Source organism: Gambusia affinis, linkage group LG12 (genome assembly GCF_019740435.1).
Source record: "Gambusia affinis linkage group LG12, SWU_Gaff_1.0, whole genome shotgun sequence".
In the NCBI taxonomy this organism is placed as follows: Eukaryota; Metazoa; Chordata; class Actinopteri; order Cyprinodontiformes; family Poeciliidae; genus Gambusia; species Gambusia affinis.
In genome coordinates, this window is record NC_057879.1 from 9,904,703 (window position 1) to 9,923,938 (window position 19,236).

At 37.1% G+C, this 19,236-nt stretch overlaps 2 protein-coding genes across 3 annotated transcripts; both read right to left on the reverse strand.

Moving 5' to 3' along the window:
- Positions 1-309: 309 nt before the first annotated feature.
- Positions 310-12,327, reverse strand: dpydb (dihydropyrimidine dehydrogenase b). Its single transcript, XM_044134123.1, has 25 exons — positions 11,990-12,327; positions 9,036-9,146; positions 8,866-8,948; positions 7,915-8,002; positions 7,680-7,841; positions 7,262-7,458; positions 6,112-6,193; positions 5,924-6,011; positions 5,722-5,829; positions 5,387-5,556; positions 5,088-5,298; positions 4,682-4,866; positions 4,164-4,379; positions 3,916-4,080; positions 3,640-3,708; positions 3,453-3,536; positions 3,205-3,325; positions 2,955-3,074; positions 2,397-2,539; positions 1,907-1,961; positions 1,704-1,825; positions 1,376-1,525; positions 1,241-1,303; positions 971-1,048; positions 310-845 (listed from the first exon to the last, which is right to left on the reverse strand). The coding sequence occupies exons 1-25, from the start codon at positions 12,032-12,034 to the stop codon at positions 681-683; spliced, it is 3,081 nt and encodes a 1,026-aa protein (XP_043990058.1). The 5' UTR covers positions 12,035-12,327; the 3' UTR covers positions 310-680.
- A 497-nt stretch (positions 12,328-12,824) lies between these two features.
- odr4 (odr-4 GPCR localization factor homolog) lies at positions 12,825-19,000 on the reverse strand. 2 transcript variants are annotated; one of them, XM_044134126.1, is made up of 14 exons: positions 18,878-19,000; positions 18,397-18,496; positions 17,699-17,812; positions 17,410-17,502; positions 16,675-16,781; positions 16,561-16,597; positions 16,178-16,321; positions 15,998-16,093; positions 15,680-15,727; positions 15,409-15,528; positions 15,221-15,323; positions 14,441-14,644; positions 13,848-13,901; positions 12,825-13,200 (listed from the first exon to the last, which is right to left on the reverse strand). In XM_044134126.1, the coding sequence occupies exons 2-14, from the start codon at positions 18,493-18,495 to the stop codon at positions 13,130-13,132; spliced, it is 1,290 nt and encodes a 429-aa protein (XP_043990061.1). In that variant the 5' UTR covers position 18,496; positions 18,878-19,000; the 3' UTR covers positions 12,825-13,129. The 2 variants fall into 2 exon arrangements, with proteins under 2 accessions (XP_043990061.1, XP_043990062.1); XM_044134127.1 differs by having other exon boundaries at positions 13,848-13,898; positions 18,878-18,958.
- Between the last annotated feature and the right edge of the window lie 236 nt (positions 19,001-19,236).

The following is a 19,236-nucleotide window of genomic DNA, read 5'->3' on the forward strand; positions in this document are numbered from 1 at the left end:
TAATTAAAAAAACTGAAGTTGGTTACAGTATTTTAAGAAGTCTACCTACTCTAATAAGGTTGTCTTTCCTACACAGTCAGGAAGCTTTGTTAGGTTTGTGAAAATATACACTCTCTAAAAATAACCCATATCTCTACAATGTATTTAAAACACAGATGTTTAAAGCCCTTTATATCATACCTTAATATCAGAATATAACCTTTTTAATTATAACAAAATTTTCTTAATCACAAACACGCACACACATCCCTTCTGTTTTTGCAACAAGAACCCAGTTAATGTGTCATTCAGCCTAACAGTACAGATGGATTAATGAAAAAAAAAAATCAAAGCTTTATTCAGCTATATGAGGACAGTAAGGATGATTTTTTTTATACATGAATATACAATGTATGCTATAAGCTTTTTCAGTTGCCCCATTGCTGAGTAGATAACCTTAAAGTTAACCACAAAGTTAAGATAAACATTAATCAAATTATTAACAAATGCAATTAATAAAAATAATTTTTTTAAAAATTGTACAAATTAGTTAATGCCTTACTACCTATTCTTTTTAATAAAATTTCTTTGGAACTACTCTGACTTACTGTGACACAGTTTGGCAGAGCAGTTGCCTCAAACTATAGCACAAAAATGCTTTATCTCAACATTTAATTGGTTTGTTCTGTTTTATAATCCCTTTAGCAGACAGGGCTAATGGGTATGCCTCTTTGAGGTACATGAGGTGTTGTCCTGGTAACCATATTGATGCAGTCTATAATGGGGCAGACACTGAGGCAAAGAGTGCATCCTGTGCAGCTGTCCGTCACAAAAGGAAGATGGGTCTCTGGATCAAACCGTATAGCCTGGGTGGATATATAGAAATCATATTAATTTCTCCAACAAATAAAGACTGATAAAAATCAAAACTATATTAAAATCAATATTTTTGATAATAGAGAAATGCTTTTAATTTAACTGAAAGGCGTACCTGATATCCTGAGTCGTTGCAGGTCATGTAACATTTACCACAGTTGATGCACATATCTTCGTCTATCAGAGCCTGGACCTAAAATGACAAATGTGGATTGGCTTCAATATTGTTTACGTATGATATATGACTCTTTATTTGGTGTTCTCACTTAAACTGTATTTTATCTGGAAGAAAGAAGTTTAAATAAAAAAACGAGCCGCATTCCGGGTGACGGAAGAATAATAAATAATAATAACTGGCCATAGTTTGTAAAAACAGCTTGTGTACCTGCTCCATGTTGTCAAGTTCCCCATATGCTCCGATGTACTGCAGCGCTCTGGCTATCACATCCTACAAAAATGGCAAACTCTTTTTAACTGAATGAAAATGAATTGATTATTCTATATCAAAGCTGTGAGCTACCTTGACAGCAGGAACTGGTCTTTTGGGCTGGTTGACACGACTAATGCTTGTTTCTGGCGCATCTGTTTTACCAGCTTTTCTGAGTTCACTTTTGTACTTGGCTATGGCTTCAGTTCTCTGTTGTAGGTATGGACCAAAGCTAGGAAGGCTCTGTAAACACACACATCAAAAATAAATAGGAACTATGAAAAATGTAATCAAATACCTCTTGTTATTTTCAATGGTACTGCTACCACTAAACTGCCAAAGATCAGAGATTATCTACAAACACAACAGCCAATCCATTTATCAATATTAATTCAGTTATAGCAAGATTTTGCTTGTTTACCTTCCCAACCAGGTCTCCCAGTTTGAGAACTGGTTTTCCTTTCTGATGTTTTTCAGTTGGAGGAGACTGACCGTCCCAATCCTTTAGCTCCAGGCTCTTCAGGTACAATAAGGCTTTCAAACCTAAACACATACTAAACTTGAGCCTGGACTCAAACAATCTAAAGATTGTAAAGAGGTTCAAAATGAGGTGGTGTCACATACCAACACAATAATCCTCAATTAGTGTGAAGTCCTGGTTCTGAATTGCACTACACACCTGTTGTAAGCAGACAGATAAGGACAGATGTTTGTGTATTGAAAACACACATTATTTCTACTCAAAATACCTTTTTAACAAAAAAAATGTCAAACAGATGGCTTGCTGTTTACCAGTAACACAGAAGAAGGTTTTAACAGCTACTTATTGTATCTTACTCTATTAAGTAAAACACATACAGCTTATATGAACAAAATTTTAATTTCCAGCTGCTTACTTTCACAGTAACTGTTTCACACAACACAACAAGAAATAAGTGAACTGCTGGCACCGTTGTTGGTAGAAATAGGAGTGCTAATGCATTGTGAACATCAGAGTAACAATGATGGTCAACTATGTTATTTTTGTCCATATAACAATTTACAGTCTGAACATTTATTGTATGGATCAATCTCACATTAGAAGAAAAACAAGTAAAAGTATTTTTGTCATTACTTGCAACGCTGAGGCTCCAGCATGGAGAAACTGGAGTCCGCTCTCTGCCGAGTCGATACCACCGGTGGCCAAGATGGGAAAACCGGGGATTGCCCTAGCAATGGCGGACACGGCTTTCAGAGCGATGGGTCTGATGGCGTTACCTGCACCCAACAGTGTTTAGAAAAGTAAGTACTCCATTTAGAGGCAGTTGTTTTATACTATTGGAGTACACTACTGTACATCCAAGAGGCTAAAATATTGCTCAACAAATCATTCCCAGCTATTTTTTTAAGCTTTACTTTGAATTCACATCGTATTCATTCCTTAAATACTATGTTTCCATATTTACAAATTAAAATATGTAATTAACTTTCCAATACGCTCTTAATTTTTTTTTTTTTTACTCCTATCAACTTTAATTTTAGCCTTTAGTTCACAGATATCCCAAATATTTTGTGAAGCATTACTGTGTAATTCACAGGCCTCTTTGTTGTGTAGCTTTGTATGACATTAAATCGGGATAAATTGTGTCACATTGTTCTGTTTTGTTTTTCAGAAGGTGAACTGAATATTTACCAGACACTCCTCCATACGTAGTGCGTTTGCTCACACCGACACATGGCCAGGGAGAGCCGTCAGCCTTCAGACTCATCAAACCCGAGACCGTGTTGGTGGCCGTCACTCCATCTGCTCCACCTACAACACATAACAAGTACAAGAATAAGTCCATTTCTGCTAGTCGTCCATTTTTAAAGTTAGCTGTTAAACATTTAAAAAGAAAAAAAAAAAAAGAAAAGTGGGAAAAGTTATGGTGAAAAGCCTTTACCTTCATGTGCTGCTTTGGCAATGTCAACAATATTGGTGACATTTGGTGTAAGTTTGGCAAAGAAAGGAATGGAAACTGCTGCACGCACCCACCGACAGATGTTTCGCACCAACACCGGGTCCTGACAACACAAAATAAAAAATGTCAAAGAGGTTATTTGTCTTTTTGAAAAGCTTGTGTGCTAAAAGATCTAAATAATAATAATTCTAATAATAACTTGACACAAAAAGTTTTGGCAGTGTGTATACTTGTCCACAGGCCAGGCCCATTCCCCTTTCTCCCATTCCATGAGGACAGGACAGGTTAAGCTCCAATGCATCTGCTCCTGACTCCTAAACACACACATATTCACAATGTCCTCCTGTTAATGCCACCATCACTATACTTATCACACTTTGTGTGGGATAAAAACCAATTAAATCTGGATTCTCTCACCTCAGCCATCTTGGCAAGCTTTGTCCAGTCTTCCTTGTTGTAGCTGCACATTATGCTAGAGATCACAATCTGGTCAAGATAAAGAAAGTTTTTAGATGTTTTGAATGACTTAATGATTTCCTCTATTTGTTTCACATGGTTTTGCAGACACAATACACACAAACATTTGTGTGAGTCCATATGTAATTGTTTACGTTGTTAAAATAAGAGTTCTTTAGTAACTGTCCAAACTGGTTTAATTAGCAGATGTTATTAAAGACTTGACTTATCCTTTACATTGTGAGGGAAGTCCTTCTTCAGCTCAGCGACAGACTGACACCAGTATGCTGCTGTTTTCTCACTGATGAGCTCAATGTTGAGGAAGGAGCCCAGACCCGGTCCATACGTATGCCCTGAGGTGTTGCCTCGCACGATACGAGGAGACACGTTGGTCACCAGATCCTACAGCAACGCATTTTTACAGCCCATTCAGATGGTCGTCTAGATTTGAGTTCACGCTTGTATGAACTCACTCGTGTTTATACCTTATCCAGTCCAAAGGTTTTGGTCAGAGCGAAGCCCCATCCTTGCTCAAAGGCTCGTCTGATCATGGCTGTGCTGGTGGTGGGAGGAGCAGAAGCTAGGCCGAACGGATTGGGAAACTTCAGACCACAAATCTCCACACTGATGTCCACCTGATCTATGGCACTGTAGAACAAAGGTAGCTTTGGGACGGTGCCCACTGTACGTCCATAGAGAGACTAGAAAAACAACAGATAGAATTTCTTTTCAGAATTATAAGCATCATTATGATAAACCAGCCTGCATGACAGCAGTACCTTTCTCCAACACAACAGCGATTATTAACATATCTGCTCTGTTTTGACCTGACTGACTGTCAAAAACAGTCAAACAATTCTCAAGTAAATCTTAAGAAAATCTTCTGAATCTTAGAAACCAAATGTTTAGAACAATGTTAAGGTTGTTTATACAGTCAAGTAAAATGTGAACACAGTTGGTTAAGGACAACAGATTTTAATAAACCAGACTAGGACGGATTTACCTGCATGTATCTGTGAATGTGCCATGAAGCCTGTTTGCCGTCATTCACAGACTCCACTGTGGTGTTTGCCAAACCAGCAACGTCTCCTCCTGCAAACACCCAGGGTTCGCTGGTCTGCATGGTTTCCATGTTTATCTCCGGAGTTCCCCAGCGGGTCAGCTTCACAGGCGCCATGGCTGCAGTCACTACAAAAACGTGCATGAAGAATGGAATGGGACTCTTTTAAATCAGAAAAGGCATTTAGATTCTTTTTAGCATTGCATATCAAAAATATATTGTTGTTACAAAGTTTAAATAGTTACATGTTTAATGATTACTATGTTAAAAATTAAAGTTTGAAAATATTTCTGTTTAATCTGCAGTTGTGATAACATAGAAATAACACAATTCTTTGAAGATAACTTACCTTGCGGGTCATTCAGCATGGACCCAAATGCACTAATAATGTAATCAGCCTTCAGCCTGATAATTTGATCCTCATCTTCCAACCAGTCACCTTTCTCAGTCTGCTCGGTGCGACAGAACTGCAGCCCGGCGATCCTACCATTCTTCATGATGACCTCACGAGGAGACAGGAAGGGCAGGAACTCACACTTTTCCTCTCTAGCCAGCTCCATCTGACAAACCAGAAATAACACGTGTAATCATCAAATTATCTGCTTTTAAAACATTGTGTCTGATCATATGTGTGAGCCCTCATCATACCTCCTCGGGAACGGCTCTGATGTTGGTGAATCCTTTCCTGAAGCAGACGTAGACTCTCCTGGCTCCGCAGCGCAGAGCTGAGGTGGCGCAGTCGAATGCGGTATCACCGGCCCCCAAAACGATCACCACCCCCTTTAACTCGGGGAGCGCAGAGCGACACGGACACATACCTACACAGCATTAAAATATGTTTCACCAAACTAAACCAAGTTAAGTTTCAGAAACTTAGTTACTGAAAGTGATCGGTATTTTCACATAACATATGTAATTGTTCATTCATTACAACTGTTTATTTGCAAGAATTGATTGGACCATGGAGCTTGACTTCACAGTACCTTTCTTACTGGCAGAAGCCACCACAGGCAGAAAGTCTTTAGAAGTGAAAAAGCCTTGGTCCACAGTTAGACCCTGGAAGATCTCGGCCCTGTTAGCCTGAGGGAGGCCTGGAGTAATGCAAACACACACACAGACATTCTCAAACATCACAATCTCAACGTGGATTATAACTGATAGTAATGATGAGTGGATTCAACTCACCAATCCCAATGAAGACAGCTTTAAATCCCTCCCCATTCAGGGATGAAAGTGTTATTCCATTAACACCTAAACCTTTCTCACAAACCACCTGCACACACCACAGCAAACACACACATTTTGACACAACTGTGAAGACCCAACAGCTACTACAAACATCAAAATGTGCCACAAGAAAGCAAAGATAATACCTTCACTCCCAGATCCTTCATCAAATCGATTTCAAACTGGACAACCTCATAGGGAAGCCTGAACTGAGGGATTTCTGAGGTGCTGCAAGAGCAAATTCAAGCACTCAAGTGTCAAGATTTCCCCTTTTTCAGAGGTACTTTTGTGATATTTTTCTGTACAAAGATTAAGCAAACTCTGCAGTACCACATGGAAGCACTAATAGAGATAAAACTAATAAAATTCAATGCATTTTATTGGACAAATATAAAATATTATTATTATATTAATAAAATTAAGAAGAAGAAAAAATACACTATTTTCAAGTAAAAATCTGAAAAGTGCGGCATGCATTTATTTTCAGTTTTCCTGCAGGAACTCTTTATAGAAGCACATTTTGCCCCAATTAGAGCTGCTCTTCTTCTTTAAATACCAAGCATAGCTGAGTCAGGTTGGAAGGTTAGATAATCAGTCTAATATATGATCAAAGAATATGCTTAGATCTAAACCATTTGATTGTATCTTTATGTAAATGTTTAAGGTGTTTATCCTACTGGAGGGTGACTTCCCACCACAGTCTGAAGTTTGTTTTGCAGCCACTTACAGGTTTTTTTATTTCTGTAGTTTCCTTCATCTTTGACCTTCTTCTGGTCACTTTTCCCTAATTGCCAGACTTATGGAGTTCCTGTCCTACAAACAGAGATACAATGGACCTCTCTGCTGCTTCTAATGTTGTAGCCAAACAGCCTGTCAGTTTTGGTAGATGGTAATGACTCAATCTTTAGAGAACCCAGAGTAAATGGGATTAAATAAAAATTCACACCACACTTTCTAGATTTCTGTTCATAAAAATGTTTAAACTCATCATTTTGACTGACTTGATTAATTTTAAAAGAAAACTGAATCACTTTCTGGAGATAGATCAGTTGTTTAGTTGTAGATCAGCACTATGTATTTAATCTGATGTCATTGTGTTTCGTAGTCCGTTTTAAACTGCTTATAGTCAGACTATAAACATTCACATACTCTGTATTTCTTGAAATCAAACACTTGTTCCTATAGAAATAGATTAATAAATTAAATTAAATTAAATGCCACCTAATATGAATAATAAATGTACTTTTCACAGGGGGATATCCTCTAACATGTTGAGCTGGTATGATGTCATTATACCTCAATCCTCCGATGTACTTCTGTTTCTCAAATATAGTGATATTATCATATCCCAGACGGGCCAGGAAAGAAGCGCAACTGATTGAAGCTGGGCCGCAGCCAATCAGAGCAATGGGGGCGTGGTAGGACTCTGGCATCTCATTGGCTGGTGGGAGTTCAGGATTCCTGATTTGCGGGATGCCCATTTTACTGAACACCTGTACAGAGACACAAAGACAGTCCACATTTGTGCTCACACCTTTAAAAGCTTGCATTATTTCCTGCTTGCTAACACAACTGAGGATGATTACAATTGAGCAATATCAGTAAAGTGGCATGAATAACATGTCCAGGTATATAAATCGACCTGAGGTCAAGCAGCTGGTCGCCACAGCTGATGATTCTAAGTGTTTTTTTCTGGAGCAGAGGATATTTGTACCTCAGTAGCAAACTGCTGCAGCCCTCCGATGTTGATGGGTCCTTCTTCAGAGGCGTACAGGTTGCAGCCCCCGACACACAGCTCTGATGTGGGACAAACCATCCCACAGGTCAGCCCCAGAGGGTTGTCAGAGAGGATGGCCCTCGCTGCCCCATAGTAGTTCTGTTACACAGACACATGAACTATTTTATTTATTTTCTTATCCTTTTATGACAAGAAGAATCTGATTGCATACCTTGTTGGAAATACTTGTAATAAATGACTTGATGTCCAGGTTTGTTGGGCAGCTCTTCTGACAGGGAGCGTCGGCGCATTTTAGACACCTGAAAACAGATTTTGGTTCATGTTCTTCCACTCTTCAAAATAAATGAACTGCTTCTCTCTGAAAGTTCAAGTTTTTAATGATGTAATCCCAAAAGATTAAACAAATAAGGATCATCATTAGCATAGCTTCAGAAGTACTTTTACTAGTAAAAAAGGAAACAAAATTTAACTCATTCATCAAACTGACAACAAAATAGTAAAAAAAAATAATTCTAAAGATTGTTAAATTCTGGGAGGAAAATAAGAGTTTTTAGAAGTTTTTAAAGTTCTTGTGAGCTAAATTTAAAGTATCTTAAAATGAAAAGAATGATAATCATAAGTAGAGTATCAGAGAAAAACAAAAATAAAATAGCATATAAAAATAACTATTGAAAAGAATGTAAATATCTAAGTGACACTGTAAATTCTTTGGAAAATGCTCTCAGCAAAAAAGCTCACGTCAGGTCCAACATGCAGAACATTGACTTTCTTTTCTGGATTTGTTCAGCCTGTCATAACAATCTGATGCACTTTTAGTTCTTTGAGTTGTGAGTGAGGCAGAGGCAGCTCAGGTCTTACTGGAAAAAAATACATTTATTGTTTTGAGCTTGAAGAGTTGCATGTTTAGTTATCATTAAAATCTCTCCTAACAGAGTTTTGTTTTAAAAGGACTTCAAACTTCTAAATTTTGCTTTAGTGAGAGATGCTGCCAGCATCAAGCAAAATCTTAGTAATGTTTTTCTTCTCTGTTGGCACAAATTATTGTTACATATAAAGGCCAAACTGCCCGATTTAATCTCAGAAATTTATTTATGTTGCATAATGTGGTTGCTTCTGTGCCTGGGATTCATTTGCTTAAGAAAACAACATTGTTTCGTTTTACCGCAGTGCTTCCCGGAGAGCTCCTCTCTCGCTCAGAGTTGTGTGCTTGATGTCATCAAAGTTGTTTTCTAACTTCATGCAAGACTGAAAACAAGAAGAGTCAAGCAACACACCGACTATTTAATTACACCGACGTCACCGATGCGTGTCAGTCGTGTGTGACTTTCTTACATCACAGTTTCTTTCAGGGTTTCTCTTCCAGTGTTTCTTGTCTTTCTTCTTGCTCGCAGTAGAAAAGATCTGAGCATGGCTCTTCACTCTGGGATTCAGAGCCAGGATGCTCTGAAAAGAAGAAAATAATAATTATTCTAGGTAATCGGATTCTAACACAGTTAGACTATTCTTTTTTTATTTGTGCCTATAGGTTTATTAGTAAAGGCTCATTGGACTTGTTTTTAAAATATAACCCCCCCCCAAAAAGGTTTCAATCAGAAAATACAGTTATGTGCAATAAATTAAAATATTCTTGAAAAATGTTATTTTAGTAACCCAATTCATTTTTTGAATACACACTGATGTTTTCAGTCCTTTATTTTTAATTGCAAAGATTTATCTCTTAGTGAATACACAACATTTAACAATATTAATTATTATTTGACATATCAGAATATTACCAATAAGAGACAATTCACATTCACAATTATTATTGTAATCTGTTTATTGTGGTGTGACTTCCAAATAAATGATAACAAGTGCAAGAGTTAGAATTTAGGTTACGGTGTTGTTTGTTATAATCCAAAACCAAATATAAAGATGCATAAAGCAGTGCAATAATATTACTAATTACTTTTTTATGATTTTTATTAATTTTGGCAAACAAAGATTCATATTTAATTAATGTCACTGTATAAGTACAAAAACAAACTACAAAAACAAGAACGTTCTTGGAAGAGAGGCTCACAGAAGAGTTGGGTTCAACGTGCTGAGATAATGATGAACTGCAAGGACACTATGCCAAAGAGAAGTGACCTGCTGCTCCATCAACGCATGCCAGCAGAAATGAAAATTGCATATTTTTTCATACCACAGTAATGCATTTTGTACTTATGATATTTATTATTTAAAATCTATAAGTCCTATATGCAGAGTGGCTGCAACAAATCTTTTCCTCCAGTCATTAGTATCCAAACATTACCAAGAAGCTCTTCAGTGTTTACTTTACTGTCTGTGCAAATGCAGGTTTTAATGGTTAACTGTTGATCCTTTAGCTCACGTGCTCACTCAGCTCCCCCTGCCCACCATGTGCTACTTATCTGCAGTTTGTACATTAATCACATGGCTTCTTACGTAAGTTCATTCACTCGGGTTAAAACCACACCGTATGATTTCTGGCTGATATGCAAGAACGTAAGACTGCTGAAGACTGTAGCGTCAATAACTGGCTGTGGAGGTTCCTCCATCTTTTCCCCAGTGTTAGTATTTATTTAAATGTTTTCACACAATATCTTAATAATTTCACTCTTTTTTGTGGTGTTTATTGCATTAGGTTGTTTACTATGATGGGTGCACATATTTAGTAAACACCTTTCGTTTATTTGAATCATTAATTACTTTGTTTTGCTGAGTTTGAAGGAGTGGCTAGGGAGGAGGACTGGTTGAAAGGCAAACCAGGAAGTAGAACAAACCATCAGGCTGCTGGACGCAGGGGACTTGATGTTAAAGAATCTGCCTCTCTCTCTCTTAATATTGGGTTGTTTTGTTTTTACAGTTGTGCTGTAGTCAAAATGTTTTGGTTTGAATTAGTTATTTATGTTTATGCATTGTTTGTCTTCGTCTTCTTGTAGCCTAGTCTTTGTGTATAAATTCCCCTGTGTGTTCATTGTGAGGTCAGTTTTTGTTTGTTATTTTGAGTTAGGTGTGCTTTAGTTTATTTCCTTTGGGCCCGTTTTGCTATATTTTTTAGATTTGTTGTTGAAAGCCTTTTGTTAAGATTAAAAAAAAATAAATTAATAGAAGATTACATATATATATATATATATATATATATATATATATATATATATATATATATATATATATATATATATATATAAAACACTGGTCTAAATAAAGTGAATCAAAAAGATTTAATCATGTTAGTATGATTATGTTTAGCGTTTGTGTGATAGATATTGTCTCACTATTGACTGTCATGTCTTTAATCCAGTTTTAGTCTTTTTACACATGCTATTAGGAAATCTGAGGTTTCCAGATTTAAAGCTGCAAACTTGAACTAAAAATTAAAGATGACAATGGTGTTTTAACTGGTTTAATTTCTTGGTTTGAAAGCTTTCTGAAAAGCCATCAATGTATTAAAGTATTTCTGCTCCCATTTACAAAGTAAATGAACAACAAATGTAGCGTTTTTTTCAAAAGCACAAGCCCAGAAAAAAATTCCCTTTTTACTGGTAAAATTATTTCATAAGAGGTCAGTACTTGTCTTGGTTTGTTGTATGCAAAATAACTCCCTGTTGAGCTTCACAATCATTGTTGGAGACTATTCTACAAATCTCTGTTTGTAGTTAATTATAAAAGATGATCATTCAAATTTAAAGTATTGTTTTAAAAACAAAACAAAACAAAAAAACATTTATGTCTTAATTTTAGGACTTAAGCTTTATGTAAGTTTAAAATTAATTCTTAAGTCAAAGTCTAAATAATGCTCTGAACATTTTGTACCCTTCTCCTGACTGGTACTTTGGTATCATGGGATTAGTCTGAGGCAATTCTAGTAGGGGAGATAAACAACAATTGACAACAGGAGAAAACACAATAAGACAAAAGGCTAAAATTGAACTAAAGGTGCCTCAACAAAGTATAAGTTCAAAGATCCCAATTCATGCAGTCAACTTGTTTTCCATTAAATAATTTTTTCCCCTCTTAAATTGTCCAGATATGTCACATTATATGCTTAAAAAAATTCTTAATTATTTATCATAGCCTCAATATTCTTACACCTCACATCCACCAAAATTTTAACAGGGGTGCCAGCGCTTGAGAAACATTGGTTTTGTTTAATAACACAGTAAGTATGCGCTCTGAAAACATAATTCACACTGTATGCAACGGATACATTATAATATGGAATCAAAAGATTTGACTGATTTTAATAGCAACCCAAATAAAAAGTGTATGCAGCAAGTTACCTCAATGTCTGGGAGATCTTTACTCAACTTGATGTTTCTGTTCATCTCCTTGTTTTGCTTTAAGCTGATCGCCTGAATATTCTGGGCTTTTAGCTGTGGATTAGCCGTCCGAAGCTCCGTCCAGGGCTGCCAAGCTCACAACTGATACTCTCACAGGAGGTCGTATATTTCACCGGCTCACTCCCTTCCCAACAGAGAGGTTAGACAGCAGTCTGACGTCCCACAAACGCCAAGGTTGCTCAGCTGATAAGGAAAAACCGAGAAATGGGGATGTTATCGCTCTGAGGGTCAAAGTTCAGCAGAGCTGGGTGCACAATTCTGGGTGCTATGCACTTGGACACTGGGCAAGTCAAACAATAATTGGTGCAAAATGTCGGCTTCAGGCTCCTCCTCTGAAGGGAGAGTTGAGCCCTGCATGTACTTTTCCTGCTTTCACATGCTGTACAAAAAGCAGAATTTAACCCAATACTGACCCTCCTGCTCTTAAGTCCATCTGTCGTCTGTTAATACAAGGTGCAGGAGTTTGGGTGCACCTGGACAGGTTACCAGTCTATTAAAAGATACCACAGAGACACACAGAAAAAAAATACTCATACTTAGGAGCAATTAAGAGATGCAAGGCGACAATGCTAACCATTGTTCCATCGTGCAGCCCCTCCTGCACTTACAATACATTGCAAAAGTCTTCATAATCCTTTCATTTTCAATCTCTATTCTATTTTACATCTATTACTATTAATAACAGCAATTACTACTGTTATTAATAATAACATCAGTTTTGAGGTTCCAAAAAATGATTTTTATGTAATAAAGTGAAAAACTCAAGACACAGATGTAGGAATTTCTGTAAATATTTAGTTTTATTTCACACCGTTTGAGAACATAGAAAAGCACTTTTCACACCAGTTAGCAACTTAAGAAGTGCCTCTTTTGAAGTGTTTAATGCCAAGCCTCTCTTTTTCTCCGAAGAGGATGTAAGGTATCACCAAGAAAACACGTTCAATTTCAACAAGAACTGTTCACGTAAACGGGTAAAGTCGCCACCTCCTCTGGGAATCCTTCTTCTGCTTTCTGATTCAGTGAGAGATTTTCCAGGAGCGTTTGACACAAAGTACTTCATTTGAGTGTTTGGATGGAGCCTCAGACATCACTGAGATACACAATTGATGCAGCCAAGGCCAGCAGGGCGACAGCAGTAGCCATGGCAACACCTAAACAAGGAGGAGGATTTTGAAATGTTAATTCAGCAATCCATTTCTAAAACAAAGAAACTGTTAGATTAGAAGGATTTTCAGGTTTTAATATCCTGCTTAGAGTTGATGTGAGCTGGTTTTATCTGGTGTAGGACAAAGAATAAATAAATAAAACCTCATCAGTTTAATAATTAAAGATTATTTGACAGTGATTTTTATTGTATCCATGTGTATCTGGTTTGATACAAAAATAAATGCCCTGCTTGTGTGAGTTGCTATTGTTGCTAATATGCACAGTTTGATGATGGGAGCTCTGATCCTGAAAAAACGAGGTCCAGTGTGTCCCAGTGCAGTTTAAAGTGCTACAAATGTGCATTAATGTATAACAAACTACTGGGGTTATGTGTGTTGTAATACAGAGACTAGATGTTATCCCTTAATAAATAAATGAAATCATTATTTGAGAACTGCTTTTTGTGTTTATCAAGGCTACCTTTGTCTCATTTTGCAGAAAAGACGATCAAAACATGTTACCAAGACAACAAAGTAAAAACAACAGAAATCAGAAAAGGCAAAAAAAAAAGAAAAAAGGTGGCAAATACTTTTTGTATCTATATATAACTTGAATTAGCTGCTGAGGTCTAACGTAGGCAGAAGGACCTCACCAATGTAGTTGTTTCTCCAAGGATCCAGCATCTCATTCTCTTCTGCTGATTCTTCTTGAAACACACAGATAAAATGTAATGAATCAGGCACCCATGGTTACATCACACCTTTATTCACAACCAAGTTATTCAGCGTGAAAATGAGAGATATTTATTTGATTAGCTGCAATAACTTTTAATCAGGTTTGTGCTTAAAAAGAAGTTTCCATGTTTTGCTTTAGTACATTTTAGCAACCAGTATAGCAAAACAACAGTAATGCAGGCTCACTATGAGGAATTGTAGTAAGTTAATGACTGGATGCAATCAGCTGAATTTCCTTATATAGAAACTTGTTACCTGTTTGACTAATGCACTTATTTTGACTGTATTGTTTGATAACTAGAACCAAACTGGAATGCATGTCACTGAAGTGGCTTGAGACAGCATTTGTTATGAATTATTGCTAAATAAATTATGTCAAACGTAATCGCAGCATGGTACTGTCTCTTGCAGGCTGAATTTGGGTAGTGATATGAATAATTGTAGGCAAGGTCTTAAAAAAATAAGTAAAAAAGGCCCTTTCAGCAAAATCACAGCACAGCGTTGTTAGTACCTTCTGTAACCTCGCTCTCTATGACTTCTGCAATCATTTCCTGAGTGGCGTCCAAGTCTTCCTCAGCTGCGTCCATGTCCAACATCTCCTTGAACCGGTCGGTCATTTCTGACAGTCCTTCGTCACTAAACTGGTAGTCACACACACTCAGCGGGCCGGTGGATTTCACTGGGCAGAAGACACGACGAGGGAGGCAGAACTGCTCTGAAACCACACAGAAGAGCAGAAACATATTTTACAACATTCTACCTATCATTCTTTTAATTTTAGGATTTTGTGATAATGGAACTGCACTGCACCCCATCTGGTGACTTGGGATTTTTTAATATTATCATAAAGCTTTTTATATCTCCAGATAACTTAATTTATGTTTAATCTCAGGTCTAACAACCTGCCATACACCAAATCTATTCTACAGCTGTAGTAAAAGCTTTAAACCTTAAAGATAGACTATAAAATAAGTTTTTAATGATGGTTGCTCTGAAATATTTATCTCAGCTTAGCTAAACATTACTCCTCACCAGTTCTTTTAAGTCCAACAAGCATCATTTTAGGGTGATTTCCAGAGGTGTTTAAATGATAATTTTTAAATATAAAGGTGCAGCCATGTTAGTATGTCTTTTTAAAACCCAGGAGGGAAAGTCTCAAGGTCTCGATAAAACCATTAAACCAACTGGATTTGGTGGAATCAAGTCACTCTGAACCTCCTCACAGCCCTGAGTTCAAACATAAATCTGTACAGTAATAATCATATAACTAACTGGATCCACCACTTCATACCCGTCTGTTTCCGGCCCTTGTTTTCCTCATTCTGTGTCTGCGGCTCCTCCAGCAGCATCTGAACTCTTGTGGCCACCGTAGAAACGATATCTCTCTTCAGCAGCTGTTCATAACAAAAACTTTAACTACAACTAGTCGACAAATTATTTTAAATTACGCATTTTGTCAGCTTGTGACAAAAGCATCACCTTCTCAGCCAGTTTAGCTTTTGGTTTGTTGCTGTGAAGGAAAGCTCTGCTGTGGATCGCTCCACTGACCGACACGCAGCCTCCGCACCGCTGGACCACATCTGCTGCCGTCTGCACGTCCTACAACACAGACGAAGTTCAGGTAAAGGACCCAATATCACTTTACACAGAATCTCATTAGGGGATTATAAGGTGACTTTATAATAAAGCTTTTTTTAGACATCTCTACCAGGAGTGCAGACAAATGTGGCTGATGCTGTGCATTTCTTACCGGTGTGATGAGCAACTGAGCTGAGATGGTCTGTCTCACATTCTTCTTCTAGAGGGAAACAAAGTAGATAAAAAATATACATATATACTTTTCTCTTTTACACATAATGTGACATTATACATCCCAAAAGATGCACAGAGGTTTGTTTGTTGTTCTAGAGTTTTCTGCTGAGTGTTAATTTCTAATTAATCATCATAGAATAGGTGGACTTCACTTGTTAGCAGGTTCTTATTATAAAACAAATGGTAGATATGCCAGGCATTTTACATTGTTTTTATATCCATGTATAAAATGCATTAAAGATGATGTTTACACAACCTGTCCTGCTTTGAGCTCTGAGTCCTCTGGCAGCTTCCTTCCCTCAATGAGACAAACCCCCCTTTCAATCTGCTGCGCCCAAACTTTCAGCTCCCCCTGAAACAAACAAGAAGCTAAAACCAGTTCCACTCAAGCTGCTGTCTGAAATGTTTCATGAATCAGAGTGGGTGTTTTTTATACCTTAAGGCAATCCCCCATGTTTCTTGTGAAGGCCATGTTTTCTGGGAGTGGTACCATCAGGTCTACACTCAGACAACAGGACACCGTAGCCCAGGAAGAACACACACCTGACTGGTACTTCCAGTCTGCTGGTTTGGCCATACTCTGAGGAAAAACAAAAAATAAATAAAATAACTCAGCGGATCAAAATTTACAATTCCACTACCCTGCATTAAATTTAAACTGAGCTAAGGCTAAACATAAAAAGAAGAAGCAGTGAACAAAAAACTTAATCACTATATTTTGAAGCATTAACTACGTATTGAAACGTACACATTTATAGAAGGAGAACACAGTGTAGCACCTGCAGATCGAAGACATTTTAAGACAAAATACACACAAACCTTGGGGTCTTTGACGTCAAACGTTCTGCAGACAGTTCTGATGGTAGACGTTAAAGAGAGACCATCACACAGTGTGAGGTAGAGACAACATCACGGCTGTGGGAAAAAGGATACTTCCTGGTTTTGGGGTTGACATGCAGCGTGACGCAGTCTGTTACATCATCATCAGCGGGCGTCCAGAGCCGCTCCGAGGAGATCAGGTTCTCCACCGAAAACACCAACTACCCAAACAAACACACACAGAGAGCTCTCAGACTCTTGGGGCTCATGGGTCAACTGTAATTTCCACAGTGGCAGATTAATAAGGTTATATCTTATCTTATAAGTCTATAAAGTTGACTATTTAGTATTTAACATGACTTGACATCATTTCCCAACACACAAAACATTAAACGATGTCAACGATTAATCATTTTAAAGCACAGATTTTAAATATACACAAGACATCGTTTCTGAAACCGATTTAAAAATGTAGCCTCATGACATCCATCCAAATTATTGAATAATTTCAGTTCCTTTTTTCAACCACTTTTTTAAAAAAAATCTACCAAATTATGTATTTGGGACAAATATCCTATTAAACCGTAACATCAGAAGTAGCTGTCATTAACAAAAATAAGCTCACACACTCTACTTTTTGGATTACAAAAACACCAACTATCCAAACAAACACACACAGAGAGCTCTCAGACTCTCAGACCATATCTTGGCTTGATAGGTCAACTGTAATTTCCATGGTGGAGGATTAATAAGGTTATATCTCATCTTGTAAATATCTTTTAGGTCTATAAAGTTGACCATTTCCAGCTATTTTCACATGTTTTTAAAATATGTGCAATGTCCCATTACCTGTCGGAGTGTGGTTAGAGTTTCCTTGGCATCACTCTCACTGATTAGAAAAACTCCCAACACAGACAAGCCTCCAGGCAGCATCCTGGACACCTGGAAGCAATCGACAAAGGCTTGCTGTTTAAAGCTGGCAACACTGGCAAGTATTCAGACAGACTTCTCCGTATTGCATATTGTGATGCCTCTGGAACTGATTCATATTTTATGAACACATTTTTTAATTCCTTTCATGCAAAAGCCTTCAAAACATCTACAAGTGCAGTGGCTGAGTGTGAATCTTTTTACTTACTTGTCGTGCGTGCTCAGACACCCACTCTTTGTCCACCGACTTCCCACCATCTGAAGACTCATTGTTTTGGGGTGTTCTTGTTGCCATAACAACAAAATCCCTTTGGACCATGCTCTGAAACATTTAGTACATGACTTGATATCATTTTCCAACACACAAAATATGCTCACAAAATATTAAACTATGTCAATGATTAATCATTTTAAAGTACAGATTTTAACTATACACAGGACATTATCTCTGAAACAGATTTAAAAATTTGGCCCCTTGACATCCAAGCACCACTCTGTATTCTTAACAAAAGATTTCAGTTCAACCATTTTAAAAAAAAATCTACCAAATTATGAATTTGAGACAAAAATCCTATTAAACTGTAACATGAAAAGTAGCTGTCATTAACAAAAATAAGCACACAAATTGTACTTGTTGGATTACAAAAATATGGTATCTAAGGAAGCAGTATTCGTGTGTCAGAATGGCCCAGTCAAAGTTCAAACCAAAATCGAACTGAGATTCTGTGGAGATATTACAATTTCTTTTCACGTTTAAATATTTAGTTTCTAGATGTGCTTAGCTGGTAGAGACTGCTCCACTTCGCAAATATCCAAAATTTAGTGCTGATCTACCACAAAACTGCGCTAAGAAATGTTAAAATAAGTATGAAGAAGGGCAATGTATGTGCAAGTGCAAAGACCCACCTGTCCAATAAGCAGACCTGTGACTGGACCTGCTAGCTGTGAACATAGTCTGGACAGATATCCCTCCACATCATCTTCAACAATATAGCTCCGACCCATACTGTGAAAGAAAGAAAAGTTATATAAAGTCACGAGCTTTAATATTTTGTGTTTGTTGGTTTGCCGTGGGAAAGACATGTGGAGGACTGGAACAGCACTAAAATAGACAAACAGACCAATAAATAAGACAAAGGTTTAAATTTGAAATAAAACCAACCCTTTAGTCACTGAAGGGTGAAACAATTACGTGAAACAAAACTCAAGCTCGTCGATTATAAGAACCTGGTTGTGTATCTTACTAGCTAGTCAGTTTTTCCTGCTACATTTATATGTAATGGTTTTGCCCGATTGCAAATAAAAAAGAACCTACAGGTTTCAGTTCAATAAATTTCACATTGTATATAAAATTCCTCATAGAAGCAAATGTGAAATGTGTACAAACCTGAAAGCTAAAATAATCACTTCTGACAGCTGGCTGTGGTTCGTCAGCAAAGCAAAAGGAGAAAAGAAACTACAAATTCAACAATTGTTTTGTGACATATATCCGTCGCATATTTATATCGTCATGAATGGCTCAAAGTATTTTGTTAAGTTAGACCTAAAATTAAAGAAGCACTTCCGTGTTTTCTTCAAAATAAGACTCAAAAGCTTTGTTTTATCCCATAGGACTGACGGAGTTATGAACCTAAAAAGTCCCGCTTTAAAGCATAAACAACTAAAAAACAACTAAAGTAATGTCGATGTCAACACATGTGCTTATTATTAACGGTAAAAAATAATTCATTTCACACAAAAAGTTTT